Source organism: Dromaius novaehollandiae, chromosome 9 (genome assembly GCF_036370855.1).
Source record: "Dromaius novaehollandiae isolate bDroNov1 chromosome 9, bDroNov1.hap1, whole genome shotgun sequence".
Classification (NCBI taxonomy): domain Eukaryota; kingdom Metazoa; phylum Chordata; class Aves; order Casuariiformes; family Dromaiidae; genus Dromaius; species Dromaius novaehollandiae.
In genome coordinates this window covers 2,692,359-2,713,937 of record NC_088106.1, presented here as the reverse complement: position 1 = coordinate 2,713,937, position 21,579 = coordinate 2,692,359, and the positions used below count along the sequence as shown (strand labels likewise).

The following is a 21,579-nucleotide window of genomic DNA, read 5'->3' as shown; positions in this document are numbered from 1 at the left end:
TCTGTGAAAGCCCGCACAAATCTGGCCAAGAATTTTGAATATTTTGGCCAAGACTTTGAATAATGGACTTTTTCAGCTATTTATTTTAACAGCTAACATCTCTTTGTAGTTTATCAACACTCAATTTAGGAAGTCTTGTAAGCATGCCACAACTTCTGCTGCAGACCGGACTGCCTGTGCTCATCTTTATAGGGTGTTTCACCATCTTCCTCCTTTCACAGCTCTCACGTGGCACTGAACTAGGGTCAGAGAAGCCATGCTTTTAGCTGAAACTTTGTCTGAGTAGAGTAGGATTGCTGTGGTTTGCCCATCACATCAGCATTAGACGTGTCAAGCTACAAGGAAAATGGGGGTCTCTCACTTAAAATTACAAAGCTTAATAGAATTGTCTTGTTTTGAATTTTCAAATACATTTGTCCAAAAAGGAGTATGTTTATGGCAAGCTATTGATTATGCTGGTAGAACAGCAGCATTACAGCCAACAGACAAGACGGGGCCTGCCACAAATGCAGGAGGTGGCAAAGGTAATCCTTGGTGGAGACATGAGGCACCATTTCCATGTTTATGCCATGGATTTTGCTGATTTTGCTTATGTCACTGGTCTGGAGACATCACAGGAAAGTTGACATCTTGCTTCCCTTTTGCTTCTCTAGCAAAGTGCTGAGATCTCCTAGGATATTTCTGAGAAGGCTTGAAAACATGACACAGAGCGGGAAGCTCTGTGAGCCACAGGACTGTGGACTGTGATGATGGGTATTGCTGTGGGTCTGTGATCTGGACCCCACCAGTCCAAGCAGTGTAGAGCTGGTATTTCCAAATGCATCTAAACGGAAGGCAAATAGCAACAAAAAGGGCTTGAGAAGGCAACAATTCCCAATGAGCTCTTCATTGCTCTTTGGTTAATATAGTGAGAGCTTAGGAAAATGAGGACCGTATCCATCTCGCTGCCAAGAGGCACTTGAGCCTGTTTTCAGGGCACTTGAACTAACATCTTGAGGAGAGTAAACTGTGTATTGTGCTTGACTCTAACAGTCCCTAGGAAGTAGGAACGGAACACGTATCTTTGAACGCGTGAAGGAGGGAGTCTTGGCGTGCTCTCTCACTTATTTGTCGTTGTTTTAGGCTGGTGAAAAATCACGTGTGTCACAGTGCTGTAGATCTGCTGTCACAATATCCACAGAAACACGGGGGAAGGTCGCTTCACTCCCAAGGGTTTATCACTTGCCTAGATGCTGTGAAAAGGCAGCAGTGAATGTTGTGTTAATCCCACTTATCTGTGTGTGTAAATAGAGTTCTCCATTTATACACTTGTGTAAAGTGGAAGGATTAGTGTATTGAGACCTCTGCTCTCAAGCTGGAAGGTTTTCCAGCTGACGGGAGAGGAGTTCTGTGCTTCCCAAGGAGTTTGTGGTTGTTGAGGGCTCGGTCGGGTTGGCGATGGCTGTTCACGGCGCGGGTAGGTGAGCCGGGCGGGAGGCGTTGCTTTGGACCGAGCGCTTCCCGGGAACGCGGGCGGAAGGGCTGGGAGGTCTTTTGCTGGTAAGGTTAACAAATACTGGGGGTTGCAAGGGAAATAGTTCCCATTTGTGGATGAATCTGGGCAGTAGGGAAAGCGGGCAACCCTCCAGGCGCGAGAGCTCGCAGCCAGCCGGGCTGGGGAGCGCTGGCCGTCCGTGAGCCGAGCCGCAGGGGACGGCAGAGGCTCGCGCAGCAGCTCCAAGCACGAATCCGACTTGCCTTTCCTTCATTCCTCTATGCTGGTATCTGCATAGGCCCCTGGAAATTACATTGCCTCTTTTGGGGGGAAAAATAAATAAATCTTTTGTTAGACTTGCCTTTTATCTAGCTTGCATTCGTATGCTGTCAGCTAAACCCCAATGGAAAAAAATTGTTAGTCAAGCATTAAGATTTTAAGTGAAATATTACCTTCTCAGCCAGATGCAGTAACTTTAGACTTTAAATACACTTTGCTCAAGGGTTTTTCAAAGTTGGCTCCTAACATTATGGTAACTCTTCATCTTTATTTGTGTATTTTTTCTAAACTGCGGATAGCAATAACACTGCTCTCCCAATCATGCCATTTAACCCATTTTGGAACCACAGTTTGCACTTGATAATGTGTCTCTTAACATGTAGCAGCTTTCTTCTCTTCTTCCCCAAAACAGATATAGACAAAGCCCAGCAATGTTCTTGTGTTTTAAAAAATGCACAAGATCGGTTAGATCAGTGGAGCTGCTGATTTTTGCACAGACAAAAGTTTAGGACTAAGGGTATTAGGGAACTGGGCTTTAGGTGGCAAAAGAATTGAGGATAAAAGGATTTTTTTTTAAGACAGGGTTAAAAATCTTGTGTACAGTGGCTTCAGCTGACAGCCTGGAAACACTAGGCAGCTCTTAATGCTGTGAATGTCTGAAAAGGGAGAATGTTCTTCCAAAGTTCGGGGACTTATTCCCCATTCTCAGGTGCTCATGGCAGCTTGCAGCTCTCCCTGCCGCAGCGGGACAGGAAAACTTGCTTAAAATTTTGTCTGGTTCTCAGAGAGCGACTGTGTTTCTTCGCTACCATCGTTCCAGCGCGCAGCTAGCTCATCCGGGGAGGCAGCGGGGGTTACGGGATGAATGAACCGTCCCAAGTGAGTTGGGATCATGACTCTGTGGCAGGAAATAGTGACTGAGAAACACGAATCTCCACGTCCGCAGGACAAGAGGCAGCTACCGAGGGGGTAGGACGGGACTATTTATGGTGGGGAAAGTGGGCGGTTTCCTTGGCCCCTCTCTAGAGAGAATTCCCATGTTGTGCACGTTGTGCTCTTTAGTATATGGTTTCAGTGGTTGCCACGGGCCTCGAGGACCCTCTCTGCGCCTGCCAGAAGAGGCTATATGGAAAAGGGTTCCTTCTTTCCTGCAGTTACGCCTTTCCTGACCGTAAAATAATCCTTTTTGCCCCCTTTTTTGCAGATTCACTCAGATATCTCCACTTCCCTAAAACCAGAAGTTGTCTCCTCCTTTCCTTGCTGCTTTTTGCTTGCTTTTCCCTCCCTTCTCCTGATCCCTCCGTTTATTTTCATCATCCAGTCCCGTTCTTGGCCCGGGGTGTGAAACGCAGCAGCAGGAAGCACAGCCATGCATGTATTCTTGCATGAGCCGAATCTAAATCGGCAACAAACGTAGCTCCTTTTCCTGGCTCCTCCCAAACGTGTAGAAAAGAAGTGTACAGAAGGAGGAGGCCTTCTTAGGTCTTGGCTGGAGAATTTTATGACCCTCTCTGCTGCAGAAGGGTCAGTGTATCTGGGAGGGTGAAGAATGTAAAAAGAGGCAGGGGAAAGATGGGTTACTAAAAGGCATCAGTAACAGAAATAGGCAGCAAGAGGAGGCAAATGTGGTGGGGGTGAATAAGTTGGGGCCATACAAGTGTTTATTTAGCAGCAGAATATGCGGTGTCATGTTAACCACAGGGAAATTTGCAGCTCTCTGGGCTTTGAGGGCAGCTCAGGAGCATCGCCGGTTGTTGGGGAAGTGGGAAAGGGGTCCGAGGGCCCGTCCTTCTGGCAGCTCGCTCCTCGGTGTCCTCCTTCGAGGGCCAACGATGGCAGGGTGTCATGCCCCAGCCCTGGGCAGTGTGGGAGGTACTTCCTAATGGAGTCAAAATCTGCAGGTGAATGACGAATTATTGGTATTGGTGATGGAAAGCAATGGCAGCTGGGGACAGCCATATCAGAGTGGGAGATGCTCCAGTGTCGTCTTCAGTTTACAAGACTTGATGAAGAAAAAAAAAAGGGATCAGAGGTCTCCTTGAACTGGTAGGAAATGTAAAGGACACAAAACATTTTGTATTTTCATTCCACAGTGGAACAGAAACTTTTGAAATCTCAAATACTTTTGAAAGACAAGAAAGTCCTTCCTCCCTCTCAGCAGTGCTGTTTAAAGACCAAATTCTTCTCAAAGAAAGAATTCAGAAGCAAATTCTTTTTCTATTATTTTCTTTTGGTTTTTGTTAATGCTGGGTTTTGTTACATTTTTTGGATACCGTGTTGCAAGATGCCATTTATCCTCAAGACTTAGGAAAGGATTATGCCTTAAAGCCTTGATCCTGCCTTGGGATGCCAGATCAGTGATGTTTTTCTCAGATGTAGATGGTTTTCAGAGGCACACCATGTTTGGAGGCGAAGTTAATGAGGAAAGAGGCAATTACGTTTAAGCAACATAGTGGATGTACCCAAAGTAGCAATTAACCCAGAGAAAGTTTGAATATTTCTCATGCATTCTTCTCACTGCAAAGCATTTCTTAGACAACCACACTTTTCCAGAAGTGCCGTTAAATCATCATGAATTGGGGGGTTTTTTTGCCCTTTCTTGGGCCAAGGGGGAAGAGGGTTCCCACATATCCTGCTCCTCTGATCAAATACACGTATGTGCCCTAAGTGTGCAGATGGTCTCAGAGCTAGGAAAAACAAGTTGTTACTTTTTAAATGGTGTCTGTTGAAGCACGGATATAAGGCATGTAAAATTTTAGTAAACACAGTGTGTGCCTCTTGTTAGGAAAAGCTGGCTCTTAAGAGCCTCATTTCAACATAACCTTCCGTATTGACAGTTGGCTTCACAAGCTCTTGCACAAAAAAACATTCAGTAAAACCACTTGATAGCCTAGGAGGGAATTGCAGTACATTCCATATTCTGGAAGCTTACAAAGAAATTGCAGTAATCCCTGTGGGCTGCAGAAGAGACATTGTGCCCATGGGCAATGATTCGGGTAATACTGAGGCTTTTTTATGAATTCCTCTTTAAAAAAGCAATTCGCTCAGAATAGCCTACACCATATTAACTTCTGAATACATTTATCTTTTGCTAGCAGTGGTGATTATCTAGTGAACTGAAGTATCCCAGCTATAATGCTTGCTTGAAAATTATAAAAAGTGGCATTTAGTAATGTGTCCTTTCCAGGTTTTCAGCAAAACCAAATGTGATGATTAATGAAAGAGAGTGAATCCATATTCCCTTAGGCTAATTTATCATCTTTTACTTACCACCCACACATTCCATTCTTTCAAGTTAAGAAGAGTTTATTATCATTAAGATCATTCATGATTGGGCTGAATTTTTGTGGATGATTTTGTGTTTTTATCTAACTTGAGTTCATCCTGGAAGAGATTTTTACCTCTTATTCCGTACCAGAACTACTTAAAGCTTGATGCAGTATAGCTCTGCAAAGAAAGAGAGATACAATTAATAGAATATAATTCCCATCGGCACTTATGGTAAGGGATACTGTTTAGGCTTATATTGATTTTTAGAGTCAGTCTCTCTATACTGAGATGGTTTTCTTAAACCAGTAAATAGTAAATAATTTTCCATTTATAGTTTGTGTAATATTTTCAGCTTTTTTTGTGGATTCTACAGAAAAAAATATGAAAAGTATTTAGTAAATTTAACAGTTTGAATCCTGTAACCATTTTTTTTAGCAAAAGGTCTCATAGTACATGTCAGCATACCACCCTACAGAGAGATTTTAAACCCAGCGGAGACTGCTTGGTCACCTACTCTGATCTTCTATAAGACAGTAGCCAAAAAAATCTAGCCCAATAATGTTTATATCAAAGAAATGCCTTCTCTTTGATCTATATGATCTTTTCATATTTTTCTAAAGATATCCAACCTTGGTTTTTTTTAAAAGTCAAGTGAAAGAGAATTCATGGCATCCCTAAGTTGTTGCTCAGGTAAATTAACCTCACTGTTAAAATACAGGTTTATTTCTGGTCTGTCCCTAAAGCCTGGAGCACATTATGCCCTTCCCCGCTGTGGTGAAAATCTCCATTATGTGTAGACTTTATCACGTCCCATTTTTATGTTTGCTTGGGTAAATTAAAGAGAATAGACTTCATTAGTTTCCCATGATATGAAAGATTACCCAGTCCTAAATCACTCTTGAGTCATTTTTATGAACTCTTTTCAATTTGTCTAGATTCATGTGAGGTGAAGAAATCAAAAGCAGAAATAATACTCCAATAATTAAAACGAACATAGGGAATGTGCACACTCCAATTGGTACTTGACTACAATTTTAAAATTCTTCTAACTGTATTAAAAGTGCATATGCTTCTTTCATGTAACTGTCCTCTGCCACAATAAGCAGTGGGTGTCACCAGCCACAGAGTCTGGTTTTGTCAAGACTTCAGGCAGAATAAGTTCTGCATTTCTGCAGCAGTACGGATTTACTCAAGGCGTGATCTCTCCTGCTAACAAAGCTCCATGCGCTTACTCCTAATTTGCACCAGGCATTCAGTGTGCATTTGGCTACAGTGATGTGTAAGTAAAATACCAATAAGGACTCCAGGACAGGCTCCAAAAGGAAAATTGTTTCATTTAAAGAACAAAATAAAGCAGCATATAGGATACAAGGGCTCTTACATGCTGTTTATACAGGTTAGACTTCATCTCGATTTCTGCATCCAGTTTCGGACCCCTCAGTTCAAAAAAGACATCAACAAACGGGAGCAACTTCAGTAGAGGGCCACCAAGATGTCTGGAGGCTGGTGCACTTGCCCTCTGAGGAGAGGCTGAGGGAACGGGGCTTGTTCAGCCTGGAGAGGAGAAGACTGAGGGGAGACCTAACAGCAGCCAGCCCATACCTACACAAAGGCCATCAAGAAGACAGAGCCAGGATCTTCCCAGGGGTGCATGGTGGGAGGATGAGAGACAGCAGGCATAAACTGGAACACGAGAGGTTCAGACTGTGGATGTAAGGAAAACGTTCCGACCATGAGGACAATCAAGCGTTGGAATGGGTTGCCCAGAGAGGTTATTGAATCTCCATGTTTGGAGTTTTCAAGACTCAACTGGATAAATCCATGAGCAAACTAGTGTGACCCTGTACCTGACCTTAGCTTTGAGCAGAAGGTTGTACTGGAGCCTTGTAGAGGTCCCTTCCAGCGGAATTATTCTGTGATTCTGTGAAGTTAACCGCACTGAAAATAAGCAAAAGGGTTTAGAAAAATATGGAAATAAAGCTTCGTTCTTATCCTTCACAAATCTTTTTCTTCTAATCAGACCCTCAGACATACTGGCATCTACTTCATTATGTCGTCTTTGGAAGCTGACGTCAGAACTCCCCATGGACTTTTTTGTGGATGTACATGAGAACCACTGTTTCAGCATTGGTTCCAGCCACCGAGTGCTTTAAAAGAGATCAGCATTTCTTTAATAAATCCTCTTTTTGAAAGATTTTGGCCATAAAAATCCACTTTAGGCCAAAACTGCACATTAACTCCCTTTCTCATGTTGCTTTCCTGACCACCAGCCATCTCTGTATCTTCTGGTGCCTGAACTTTTTGTGCTTTACAGCTTCTTCGTTTGAGTTAAAATACATTCCTACTGCAGTGCAATCAATATCAAAGCTGTGCCGAATGGAACCAGGAGCCAGGTAGATGCACAAGATCCAACTGTTGAGCAATTGTCTTTTCATATCAGACCACTCTTGTGCTATATCTAGACGTTTATACAGCTCTCATCACACTCTGAAAATTACTATGCATACTTTGAATTCTTTATAGTTACCCTTTAGGAGTAAAAATTCTTTTTCCTGTCTTACCTCTGTCATTTTTGTGAAGTTCTCCCCTTTTTCTTTTATACAAATGCTATTAAAGCTTGCTACTTGATGCCTCTGGAGTTTCTCAGATTCACAGCTTTCTGTTCTCTGATTCTCACTGGCTAGACTTTATCATAGCAGTTTTAACATTTCGTCTTGTGAAATTATATGGAAGCATGCCTCGTTATCATTACCCACAAGCAACTGAGGTGGTAATTTGCTGACACCAGACTACATGTTCTCAGGGTGATATCTTCCACCAGGAAACTGCATGTGTGCATGTGCGGTATGATGGAGGCTGATCCCATCTCAGAAGTAAAACAGAAGTCTTTTAGGAATGAGATACCGGAATCAGAACTCAGTTCTTAATTGTAACATGCAAATACGGTGAATCAAGGGTTCTCCAAAGGAGCGGTAAATAATGGGACAGGGGGGTGTTGCGCTTTGTATCACCAGGTTAGAGCTTTGTTGAGGCATTTGCACAACAAGCAGTGATAACACATCAATATAGTCATTAGTTTAGGTGTCATTTAAAAGCAGCTATAGCAGTTTAAAACTTTGAATCTCTTCTCACAAATCTGTGTGTCCTGAGCACCTTTCAGGAATGATCTGCCTGCCACGCTGCATGCCTTAAATCTGTACAGCTGATCTCTCCCTTCCCTTTGGACTTCTGCAAGACTGCGCGGGGGGCAACGCAAGAGACGCATTTCTGAGCCTGGCAGGTTTCCTCCACCTTTCAAGGATCTTCAGGGCTGCATCTGCTAGGTGCAATTCTTCAAGGCATTGCAAAGTAGTATTAATGGACATCCAAGAAAAACAGGCCTTCCCTTTCCTCTGTGCCCTGTATTTGTTTTCCCTGCTCAGCTACCGTCAGCAGATGGTATTCCTGCCAGCAGGCTGTCATCGATGCACAGCCGCCATCCCAGGCAGAAGCGACCGTCCTGTCCTGCCCAGGTGAAAAAGTCAAGGCATCGTCTAAATTCCGATGGTCCAACGATCCAGCCTGTTTGCAGTAATGTATCTGCAATTTATCTGAAAAATTTTGTCTGAAAAAATAGCTTTTTTTCTTGCTCAGAATGAATTATTATACCCACTGGTGCTGTTTGCTCAGTAGCATTTGACAATATTTTGTATGTGTTTTGTGCCTTGTGTGAGCTGGATTTCAGCTGTTCCTTCCCCTCTGTTTGAACTGGGCTAGTCGCGATTAGAGAGCTTTGCCACAGGATATTGTTTCTCTTGCCAAGAAAATGCGGAGCATGCCCGTGCGGGGTGTTTTGCTGCCGGTTCGTCAGCAGTTAGTTCGGCGTGCGTTGCATGGGTGCAAAGCTTAGTGTTGACTGCGTGGCCCGAGGCTCCTTCACAGAGACTCCTGGCCTGGATCAGTGCTTCAGAAACCGAAATACCTGGGGCAGAGGGATGTGGAGATTGGGCAGTCTCCCTGTGGCTCATGCTCCATGTCACATAGCTGGTGGCCTCGGGAGCTACAAGGGGTTTTGCTTCTCTGCAAAGCTGGGGCCAAAGATCTCCGCTTGAGGAAAATCTCTAGAGCGAGTGAGAACATGTGTATCTATTTGATATTGTCTTTATATTTGTCTTTGAAAACAATGCTTAATACAAGTGAAACGTTCCTGTTAAGGGGCGTAGTGTAAAACGTGGCTCCATCCAGCTAAAGAGCGTGTTATGGAATTGGTGCAGGCGCAAACCAGTTTTCTTGTAAACTTGCGTGCATGACATTTTGCACTGATAGAAATTTTTGCAGGGATAAAGCAGGCATTTGTTTTACTCTGTCCCCTGTCAGGTTAGGTGCTGTAACCCATCAGTGGTGGCATAAGAAGGATGCAGAAAACACGGCCCATTGGAAACAGATGCGGAGTGCAGCGAGGGATGCAGGGACTGCGAGGAGCGAGGGAATGCCCTGCTTTTATCACAGTAAATCACAGTTCAAGTTTCCCATTGAAGCCGAAACTTGGCCACCCTCATTTTCATTCAGTGTGTCTTCCAAAAACTCTCTAGCTGAAGAGACAGAAATATTTATAATCTTTCATAAGGAAATTGAAATAGTGCACGCTGCGGACCCCCGAAGCCTGCATGCCTGCCAATGCAAACAGTGCTGGGGGAAAATGCATTCTTTATCTGAATCTGATGCATTGCGTTTGCATTATTTGTTTTTCTTGCATCAGACAGGAGGTAGTGGAGAGAGGGAGGTGTCTGTAAGGTCTTTGAGATCTCAGGTGAGGCCCTTCTAAGGCAACGGCAGTGCTACCTTTGGTGGCTGTGCTTGGCCTTCAGCTGGGGTCTTCAGGGCACCGGGGCCAAGGCATCGCACCCGTTCTTGCCCCCGGGGCCGGTCTCCAGCGCCAGGAACAGCCCAGGGCATCCCTCGCTCCCTCGGGACTCGGAGGGGTTGGGGTGCCCGAGGCCAGGTGAGGGGCTGGGCTCGGGGTCCGGTCCGGTCCTCCCCGCGTGGGCTGCCCGAGCCGGGGCTGCGCCGGGAGCCCTCGTGCCGCCCGCCCTGGCCTGGGGCTCCCGCGGGAGAACTCCCGCGCTCGGGGCTCTGGCAGGCTCACGCACAGCAAATAGCAAACGCTTTCAAGAAGAAGCTTTATCGAAGAAACGTTATGGCGAGGGATGCGAGTACAGCAAGCCAGAGGAGAATTAACTCTTTGACAGATGCTGGGAAGTACTCCAAGTCAAATATGAAATCAAAATAACATCCGCTCCTAGACTGCTTAAGCCTTGGACTGCTGTTCTGTCTATCTGATCTATCGCGTTCTGTCTATCGGTATAAAAATAGAAGAGAGAGGAAAAGAAACAACTGTGGCCTAAAAAATGTAAAGTTTGCGTGCTCCGTTATTCTGAGTTTGAAAAGGCAGTTTCAAGACGAGTTTCTTAAGTCTGTAATTTCAAGCCTAGCTTGTTCCTCTTTAGCCTAACTTTTCTACTTCAATATAATGTGTGCAGCGTGACAAACTGCCCGATAAGCTGAAATGAAAGGTGGAGAGTGCGCTCGGGAGCAGGTGGAGGCTTCCCTGGCACACATCTGTGCCCCTCCGTGCCATTCCCTTCTTCCCTCTTCTCCTCTGCGGCCGGGTCCTCCGTCGGGCTGGCGCAGCGACTCCCCGGCCGCGCTGCCGGTGCTGCTTTAAACCCAGGTGCTTCTCTCGGTCGCTTGGCTTTTCTTGTGCTGGAAAACCCCTTTTTGTGCACGCGGTTTTTGCACGCTGTAGCGGCTCTTGGAAGCACGCACGCTTCTGGCTGCCGTAACTGGCAGCGCACGGTGAACCGCGTGCAAACATAAGGCCTCCTCACGGCCATGCAGCGCTTCGGATTTGCAGACTCATTTTAAATATAGCAATATTTTTGCAGCGTTGGGGAAATTAAGGTTTTCGTTCTCTTTGCTTTATTTGGCTTTTATTTTTAAGGGAATTGATTGAAGAAAAATCTGTGCTGATAAACAGAAGTTATCTTTCTAAGGCAAACTGAAGTCACTTCTTAGGCCATTATAGAAGATGGACTGGAAAGTAGCTGAGCTGAAGCTAGTGCAGCTGAGTGAACCCGTATTTTTGCTTCTATGCTGATTACAGTCATTGAAATCTATACTACATATTATGCATTTTTAATCACATTTTAGATTATTCTTAGGCAACGCACTGTAGAGCAGGTCATGGCGGGGGGGGACAGGTGCTTTGGTGTCTCTCCCTCCCTCCCTCCGTGGTGCTTGCCTTGGGCAGAGCTGCAGAGAATGTTATTAGTCAATGGCAGGCTAATAGTTTGTAAGTGAATTTTGCCCCGAGAGGTGAAAATCTGAACGCTGCTGGCTGGTAACGTTTGGAGGGCCCCGACCGCTCCCGAGGGCGCGCGGTGCGTCCCGAGCCCCCGGCAGCTCGTGACCAGGTGTCAGAATAAAGGGTGTTACTTTAGAAATGCAGAAGTGACGGAAAACATCGTGTTCCCCACGGATTGGTGCATTTATAGGCCACGAGTAACTCTTGGTTTATCATAAGGTTTATTTTTTATGAAATTGAGTGTTGATGTTAAATGACTTTTGCAATATCCCTGAAGAAAGACCCAGAAAAGAGGATAACGATGTGACAAGGAGTGACCTCTCCAAAAGGCAGGGCCCAGTTACCGCTTGCACGCTGGATGCGGGAGGGCCGATAAAAGGCATCGCTGTCCCCAGAAGCACATGAAGGAATTGCACCATGGTGCCTGGAGGAGGCAGGGACAGGTCACGCCTGGGGGACAGCACCCTGTGTCACACCAGCCCTTTGCCCAGCAAAAAGTCACATTTCTAGGCTGGAATTTGCTGTGAAACCGCAGAGAGACTGGTGATAATTCCCGTGGCGTGCGGGGTCCCGTTTCTTAGCTCCTTTTGAAAAGTAGCTCTAGCTCTGTATTTGGTCCATAACTGTTTCTGGAAAGCAGCAAAGCATTGCAGTTAGCAGAGGGTCTCATCCCTGGGACACTGTTGACTATAATACTCCATAGCAGGAATATAACTTTGTATTAAACTATCTAGTGTGGCTTAAAGTCTCAGAGACAACGTGAATGCCTAATTTTAGTTGCATAAAATTATGCAGTATTACTGTGGGGCTGAGGAACCATTCAGAGACTTTAGGGTGGGGATAAGTGTGTGATGAATAACAGGACCAAAGATGTGATAGACAGAACAGTGCGGGTTGTCGGCTCCATCTGTTAGGCCTCCCAAGCAAAATGCGACTAAGGGCTGAAATGCCTTTCTTCAGTGACAGCTGAATGCTTGAGGTCACGAGGAATGTGGTCTTGTAGCTGACACAGCTAAACTGCAAAAACCCTTTTCTGCATCCCAGCAAAAGCCTGGCTTTGCACGGAGAGGAAAGCAGTAACCCCTCCTTGTCTGTTCCCTCCCCAGTTGTAAATCAGGACGGCCAGCCTCTGATCGAAGGCAAGCTCAAAGAGAAGCAAGTCCGCTGGAAGTTTATCAAAAGGTGGAAAACTCGCTACTTCACTCTTGCTGGCAACCAGCTCCTTTTTCGGAAAGGAAAATCCGTAAGTCAGAAGAACATCAGTTCGCTTGCTTTGTTTCCCTCCTCCGCAGTGCTATTTCCCAGCGGTTTTTAACACTCAGCTTTTTCCTTTACTCTCTTTACACCATATGGCTAACTTCAGCCAAGACTTTGCTCACTGAATTTGTTTGTACCCTTCCCTGTGGATCAAGAGCGTGAGATTTTCCAGGGTACTCGGTGTTAGACTGACGTTGCTGTTGTGCAAGTTAATGGCAATCGTGGATAGCCCGTTCCCAGCGCGCAGGGCTCAGACCCGCCGTCTCCAGCGCTGCCACTCGCGTGGCCATTAACGTCTCAGCACTTCATAACGTCCAGGTTGGTGACCAGGGCCTGAGAATCCTCCCCTCTGCCTCGATGCATCCGAGGGTCACGTTTTAGATCGTTTAGAAGCTCCTCCTTCAGTGGGCTGAAAAATTATTTTCAGTCTTGACTAGGGATTCTTTGTTTCGTTGAATAACACAAACTCAATAAATTCTGCTCAGGTAAATGCATATTTCCATGTGCAAAGAGCACGGTAAGTAGTAGCCACAGCCAACACTGAAAGTCATCTGTGCTTTTTGGGTGCCAGACTTCCTCGGGATCAGCAGTGCTGGGGGGGAGACAGTTACGTTCGGCACCTCTAGAAAGTCAGGCCCTTTTAAAACATCTCAGGGTGTTCTCCAAAATCAGAAACAACTCACCAAATAACAAATAACTTGCCTGCTTTTATACATTGATAACCAGTCTTGAGATAGTGGCATTATAATTGAGGCTGTTTGTGCAGGAAATACAAGGCTCTTTAAAGCGAGATGATGCTAGAGTGCTTCTGTCTATGAGGAGCTGAGATTTCTGCTTTCACTTCTACCTTTGTCTAAATTCAGAGCAATTCAGCTGCAATTTCAGTGCAATTGTTTGAAAATTATATCTATATGACTCAGAGAAAAGTTTGTCACAGGACATGGAGTACCTTATAACTGAATTTGGTCTTCAATGGTTATTATTTCTTGGTTATTAGAAACCGACTTTCTTCAGCTTTTCACAAGGAGAATTATCAAACATTATGCAAAGTAGTCTTTTTATTTAGTTACAAGAGCTCTCTTAGATGGTCCAAAAATAGCTGCATTTTCCAATTATAGTCAAACCTTAGTATTTTTGGTAAATAATCTTTATTGTTACAGAAACCTAATAGAGCTCTTTAAGCTTCTTAAATGGCTTCTTGAGTCCCTTCCTTTAGGAAATATAACAGGGTGTCGAGCCTAGGAGGAGCATGTGCCTGGGCACATGGGGCAATGCCTGAAAGCAAGCGTTTCGTAAAATGGCCTTTTCCTTAATTTCTAGTGACTTCTGATGCTTTGGTTGAGACTCTGAAGACAATCCATGCATGTGTCAAGTTTTGTTCAGTACTGGTTGACGTTCACTTTTGCAAGCGTATATGAATAATTGTCCTTTTTCTAGCAAGCTGATTGGCTTACAGAAGTGTATTTAAGGGACTGGGTTTAATTAGCTCTCCAAACAAGCTGGGCACAAGACACATCAGAATACCTTGATTACTCCTGGGACACGATTAGCACATAAAAATCAGCTCCTTGGATTTGCATTCTCCGTGGTCTCCCTGTCAATGCGAGGAGTGCGTAATGCTTCCTGGACGGATGAAGCTGGCAGATTAGATTGTTGAACAGCAGATTTTGCTCAACGGTGTCATTCATATAGATTAATTTTCCCCTTTTAACTGGCAAACTCAAGGCTTCTTTGCTATTTTAAAGTTGAGCACAAATATTTGGAATGGTTCTGCGGAGCAGCAGGCTGGCTTCCAGCCCTCGGGAGACGGGAAGCACGGTTGTCGCGCTTGAGTAATTGGCCTTCCAAGTAGGTGCGTTATAGCCCGTTACTTTTAGGTTTGTGCTTAAACTGGAGCTATCGAGCCCTGCCTTCAGCCATTGCCGGGTGCAGCCTGAGAAGGACAGCGAGCCCCACGGTCTCAGCTCTCGCTAGCGTGTCGCGTGTTGTTCTGACGGCCCTCGAGAGAGACGGGACGGGCTGCAGCCTTTAAGTGGGGCTCGAGATAAAGCCTCAAAAAAGTGGTTCAGACAATAAAAGTGTGAAGTAAGACTTTCGCATCTAAACCTGTGAGGTGCATGCTGACACCGCGAGGGGAGGAGATAGCGGTGTTGCCCGTATTCCCCCGGGCTGCAAGAGACCGTGTCCCAGAGCTGGGCTTGACTGGGGCTGCGCGTCTTGCACGTGCATCCTGCTCCTTCGCATTGTGTTCCGTGGGGAGAGTCCGTTTTGCCTCTGAGACCTGGGGAAATCCGATGAAGGTCTTAGAGCAGGCAGTGAGACATCCATGGAAGGCGACATAAAATCCACGGTGAGGTAGCCGGGGGAGCTGATGGCCGTAGCCGGGGTTGTGAGGACTGATCTACCCCTGCGGCTTGAGACGTTGCTAGTGAATAATGGGCCCCTTTTTCTTTTGTCATTTAAAAAGAAGAAAGATTTAAAATGTAAATAAGTGGCAACCAAGTGCAGAGCTGGCTGAGACCATCCCATCCCCAGGTGGTCAGAGGCCAGCTCCTGCGCAGCTCTCAGCCAGGGTCCTGAGACAGCGGCACGCAGGACCAGGCTGCCCAGCTGCAGCTGGGGTTTGCTTTAGTTATTGAAGCTGGCAGATACTTGTCTGGCGGAGGATGAGAATCCTGCCCTTCCGCTCTGGCATGGTGCAACAGGCCAGTGCTATGTGGGTGTTTTGACTTTGCACAGTGCTCGCTCACAAATACAAACCAAACACAGAAGAAGCATTGTGAAATAGCCAGCTGGCTGTGCCTGGTTGTTCCTGCCGTCCTGCTATGAACCTTTCCTTTGTAAAAGTCACCGTGTGAACAATATTTGCTCTGTGTAAGCAATTATATGGCCAGTGGGTAAAAGGGAGGCAAGAGAAAACCAAAATATGAGAGCTCCAAATGTGAGCCACATCCTAAACTCTTGGAAAATTGTGGTAAACTCCTTCCACAGAAATGTGTCTAGGGTGCAATCAACTTTCTTCAGCAACTTGAGGTCAAACCCAATGTGTGCATGACATATAATGAGGAGAGCATATAATTTGTGCTAGATAGGGGTCTAAACCTGAATATCTGGCTCACAGGGTGTAAAGTTTTGGTTCTTTGAGTCTGCCATTGCTTTGAATCTTCTGTGATACAATATTCATAATTTTTTATCTCAGGTCTGATTTCAGTGCCAAGCCTGCTTAAACATGGTTGATAAAGCCTTGTCCGAGCTGGTGTTTGCTGAGCCAGTGCTTGTGGAACCAGAAGAAGGGGGGACAGTTACTGCTGTCCCTTGGTCGTGCGCGGGGAACTAATGCTGCCTTCGGAAACATTAGCTGCTACACAAAGCTGGTCACGAGCATCCATTGTCGCTCAGAGTGGAAAGTCATATTGTCACAGCTGAGGGCTGGAATGGGATAACTAGTGAAAAATGAATGAGACCTCCCATTTCTCCGAAAAACCTGCTCACCCAGCACCTGGCGCTTGCAGTGGGGTTTTATATCAGTGCCTTTTGCTGGAGAGCTGCTCCGGTGAAGGTGTGGGATTAAATGTTCTTTTGGCCAGAGAGGGGGAGGTCGCCCAGTGATTACAGCACTCCAATGAATGTAGGAGACCTTGACTGCAAACAGGACATTTTACCCAACATGGAAGGGCTCCAAAAGTTGGGAAACTCAGCCTGAGAATTCATCATGAAAGTGGGAAAAATGGCAGATCAGCCATCAACTCCTGAGTTGGAGTTTCATGATCAGCTCCTGAAAGATATGTAGCCACTAATTCTCATTCAGATCTTTCCTGCATGACAGGAGCAGAAAGCTTTTGGAAAATCTGCCTTTGAATTTTGGATTAAAATTCACTACTATTCTAAGTAAAAAATATAAGGAGCTCAACAGGAGGTACCTAAATGTTTTTGAGGAATCAGGGCCTTGGGCTTGAACTTCTCATTTGGAGGTCACAATTCATATCTTGAGCTTACAAATCTTTTCTTCCCCAGGAAAGTTCCATAACTTTGAACTATGAACTTTTTTTCTGCCTGCATCATATTCCCACTCTTAAAATAATGCTAAGATTCATAGACTTATCTACTTTATGCATTCCCAAATAAAATTACAATTGAGCTATCCTGTATTCTCCATTGCCCACTGAAAATTCTCCATGGCCCATGAGTTCCCTCATGTTCCTGGACCACATTCAAAGTACCTGTTACATTTTCCAAAATCAATGGAAGGAGCTGCTGCTTCGTTTTGGAGGGCCTGAGAAGGGGGATAACTTATTCCTTAAGAGAAGAGGGTCTCCTGGGCACTGGCTGATTTTCATGCCTAGGAAGTATTTGCCATTGACAAGAATTGTACACAGCTGATGGGCTAAAGATTTTTGCAAATGTGTGTTCCAAATGTTTTTATTTTAGATAGTGTCATTTTTTAGTAATGCCTCCTTCTTGTCCTGTGTTTGAAAGCACATCCCAAAATGTAAATGAAATCTGGGAAGGTTTAAAGTTTGGGAATTGTATGGGGATACAGTAAAGAATTGTTTAACTGGAGAGAAGTGGCTAACACATCTACCACTAATTTTAGAAATGACTTTGTGCACATCCACATCACTGAATGATGTTAGTGTTTGGAGGCAAGTTGACACTAAGGCTTTAGACCCGTAAGACTAGTTCCTTTGCCCTAGCTCCATGAAACAAGTGCATGGGTCGGAGTCCAGTTCCTCATGGGTGGGATGCTAAACCTGCCCATGGCTGTGTTTGCCTCACGGAAGGACTCCATAAAGCACAGCAGCTGTGCTGGGACAGACGTGCGGGGACACCCTGCTCCTTCCCTTCTAGGCCAGGAGCACGGTGCTGCTGGGACAGAGGGTGTCAGGGACAGAGGCAGGCAGTGCTCTCGTCAGAGTTGGGACTGTAATAAAACGCTGTGTTTTCCTGGAGAGTTTTTCAGGCATCTTTAACAAAGGTCACCATTGTTTAAAGCCAGAGGAAGGAGAAATTGCAGCCCATGTTCATAGCTGAAATCGTCACTAGGAATTGAAACTAAATAGTGCAAATGTGAAAGGAGAGCAGCTGGTGGCATCGCTGGGGACCCCATGGCCGTGCGTGCTTGTGACTCCACTACGGCTCTGTTGAGAAATCCCTGCCAGAGTATTTGCCCCCATGAGTAATGTTTACAGGTCTAGCTCTATCGACACAAATGGTTCAGCAAGACGATGGAGTGCTTGACCTCATGAACTTGGTTTTGTTTCTCTTCCCCATCCCGTGTTTCAGAAAGACGACCCCGACGACTGCCCCATTGAGCTCAGCAAGGTGCAGAGCGTTAAAGTGGTGGCAAAGAAGCGCCGGGACCGCAGCCTTCCTCGGGCCTTCGAAATATTCACCGACAGCAAGACCTATGTGTTCAAGGCCAAAGACGAGAAGAACGCGGAAGAGTGGCTGCAGTGCCTCAACGTGGCCGTCGCGCAGGCTAAAGAAAGGGAGAGCAGAGAGGCAACGACTTACCTGTAGGACTGCGGGCACGTCGGACTCGGGCCGCTCGGCTGTGGCTGTGCTAGTGAATTAAATAAGTCTGCAACCGTTCTCTGGTGCAGAGGCCAACAGCCCCGATCACCCCACTGCCATGCTCTTGACCACTTTGACCTCCAGACCGGCGTAGCCACATGCAAGCTGTTTGACAGGAATGTCCCTGGCCCTGGATAACTCTTGGCTCTTTGGAAGTTGTTGGGGACACCATTGGTTGGCCTGGGCCAGGGATATTTTTGTTTAACGCTACACCTTCAATATGTTTTGATAACACTACCAGATGACTGACTGCCGCTGCCAGGAACACTCCTTGGCACCATCTAATTTACTAGTGTAGAAGTAGCTTTCACGGCCACATGCGAAATACAATTTCTCTTTAGCCTGTTTGCCATAAAACTAGGAAACGTGATTAGAAACAAACCTGGATCTCAACCCATCTGCCTTTGCTTCCGAGAGGAGCAAGGTGCCGGTGGGTTTAGACACTGCTGGGAGCATTCGGGCGTTCAAGGACCGCAGGGTCCAGCTTCTTGGGAGCTCCAGGCTTTCTGGGAGAATCTACTGGCTAAAGAATGAACGTCCATCCAAAAGTAGCTTAGCTTTATATCTAATACAAAAAAGATCTCCCTTTTAGTCTGAAAGAAGCTGGAAGACCGAAGCTGTCTGACGGCTTTGTCTCCATGTACATATTTCGACTTCTTTTGCATTTGTTATAAATGAAGCAGATTTAGAAGGTTGATCTCTGCCCAACGTAAGCTTATGAAATAAAAATCAACATTCAGGGCTGGTTTTCCTCTCTTTAAGATAACCTGATTCAGGCAGAAGTACGTATAAGTGATTATTACATAGTTCTTTTCTTACCTTATTTTTCCTTTTAGCCAAAAAAATGAAAGAAACTGTTCTCAGCAAAAGCATTTACAAAGCAGTCTCAAACTATCCAGAGTTTCCATCCACTGTCGCTTGGACAGATAAAACTGAGGCAGCTGTTAACTACCATTTCTCTCTTTCATCTTTCCTCATTCACTTTTTATCTGTAAAAAGACAATTTTCCTTCAGTTCTTTAATCTCAATGTATGTTATCCTTTTTACTGTTTGTGAGTCAGTGAAAAAATCAAATTAGTTTCTGGTTTTTGGAAGGTTTCAAATGGAGCAATTTTAAAGAGCTAAAAAATAATTTTAAATATATAAATGTTTTGGTTTTCCCCTTTTCTCCCCCTTTTTCTCCCCTTGTCACTGAATGTAATTTTTAATCTAATTCTTTCTCTGTTCTGTAACTTTTCAGAATTGCTCCAAATCTGGAAGATTTCCACATTTGGGGTTTTTTTTCCATCACTTTCAAATGATTCAAAAGTTGAAGAAGTACAAAGCAGAAAAAGCAAAGAGAGAAAAAATGAATAAGAAGTCTGTGAGTGAAGAAATTAACTTAGCAATCATTCAAGGCTGAGTAGAAATAAAATTTAAAAATTTTCGATTTGATTAAACCTAGAAAAATGTATCTTTTGCAAAAGGTTGTTTCCCAAAAAGAGGAGGTGGGCTTACGAACAAAAAAATCTGGAAAAAAAGTGAGCTATGCATGATTTTTGCTGGAATCTGTATCTTCAGCGGTAGAAAGAGCCCACAGTATTCCTGCGTTCCCTGCAGAACGTGTGTATTGCAAAGTCAGCAATGTAATCCGCTTTCTGAAATGCTCCCTTGTCTGCTCTCTGCAGCTTTTGCCGGTTGAGTTTTGGACCGTGCTCTTGGCTTTCGTGTTTCAGCTGTGACGGCAGCAGACACCAGTAACAGATACCGCGCTGTTCCGGGCACTGCGGTAGCAGCGGCGTTGGAAGGTTTCCCTTTTAGCATTTGACTAAATGACAAGGAAAAGCGGGGAGTGATTAGAAACAGGCTACGGGCAATGTTCGGTGTCAGCTAAAAATACGACAGAGCACGCGGCCGTTCCTTACACCAGCGGCGCGGGTGTTGTGCCTGTGCAGGGGCACCGCTGTGTCCGCGCCGTTAGTGGGACCAGCGACTCGGGCTCCTTTCTCTTTGCTATTGATGCTGTTGTCAAACAATATATGTTTTTGCAGAGCCTGAACTTGTAGCATGCTGTATGATCAGTTTTGGTGGTTTACAACTCCGCAAGGACTGAGCGTTGCTGGCGTTTGTGTCTCTAGCTCTTCAGAGCTCTGTAATTTGTTACATCATCAGGCAAAATGCTAAACTTTGGTGTTGAGCTTTTACCCAAATTAGAATGAGAAAAAATTAGTTTCTTCGTAATACGGCAACATAGGAGCTCCTGGACTCTGTGACCAGGTACGAGTTGAGTGTCCAGTCCAGCATCGTCCCTCTTACGGCAGCCAGAGCTGGCTGCTGGTCATCCAACCTTTGGGGGAAAACATCAGGGACTTGGGAGCGGTACCACTACTGTGATTTTCCATTTAAAATCAAATAAAACCTAGGCAAAACTTTGAAAGGCTGTTTACGACTTCTGTTTTCCCCCTTCAGCTGCCTGCATTCATGGGCATGTGTGTGTGTTGCTTTGCTTGGGTTTTTTGTTTGTTTGTTTCTTTTTGATCTTTTAGACCGTGCTGACGAACCTTTTTCCTTGCAAAAGGAGCACTGCAGGTTTGTGTATTTTAATTTACTCTGCTGTAGTCACATAGACCTGTGATCATAGCACAGTGATTATAGGGTGGGAAATGTGCAAACTAGCTTGAAATTGGTTAGTGCCAGTATTAATACCAGGCTTAAAGCAGGTTTCAAGACCCGTGGAAGGAGCCGCCGAAGCGGCCCATGGCAGGCTGGAGGTGTCGCGGGCCGCTAGCAGTGGATCCGTCCAGACCGTGTCCCAGAATTGCCAGCGTCTGCTCTGGAGGGATCTCCCTGGCTCGAAGACTTGGCACCTCCTGCTTCCTCATCCACGGAGAGCCAACGGCACCAATCCCAAAGCATTTATTATCCAAATCAACATGTTCTGCCCAAGTCCTCTTGGAGACAGTGAAGCAAAACTAGCAATCCCTTCCTTATGCTCTCTCACGCCTTTATGGACTCTTCTGAGAGTTCATATAGGTTTGTTTTGTTTTCCTTAAGGATTTCCAGTCTTCCCTTTGACCTGGTTCCTCTCAAAACTTGCGGCCAATGCCTCTGTACAACACGCGTACGACCTCCTGCCTCGTTGGCCGCGGCGCGTTGCAGCCAGCGCGCGAGTCAAGGCGTTCGGAACAGCTTCTTGGCACCCGTGTCCTGCAAGGTCGGCGAGCCCTGATTTTGAAAGACAATATGTTATTTCCAACGTTCCCCTAGTAATTGGGAAAGGAAGTCCTGATAAATCACATCATACTGTGTGCGCCTGAGCACAGAGCGGTTTGTGAAGCATTCCTGTATCGGGGAAAGTCAGGAGGACTTTAAAGCCGGCTATATTTTTGTAGATCTGCGAGAT

General features: G+C 45.4%; 1 protein-coding gene across 13 annotated transcripts in view; it reads left to right on the top strand.

Moving 5' to 3' along the window:
- The window catches only part of VEPH1 (ventricular zone expressed PH domain containing 1), a 118,851-nt gene that overhangs the window by 75,164 nt on the left and 22,108 nt on the right, over positions 1-21,579 (top strand). For 8 of the 13 annotated variants that reach the window (XM_064516539.1, XM_064516528.1, XM_064516538.1 and 5 more), the window contains one exon: positions 12,473-12,609. In XM_064516539.1, coding sequence (XP_064372609.1) covers positions 12,473-12,609 — 137 coding nt within the window. Of the gene's footprint in view, positions 1-12,472; positions 12,610-17,906; positions 20,614-21,579 lie in introns of those variants that run through there. The other 5 variants (XM_026096880.2, XM_064516532.1, XM_064516535.1 and 2 more) reach the window with 5 other exon arrangements.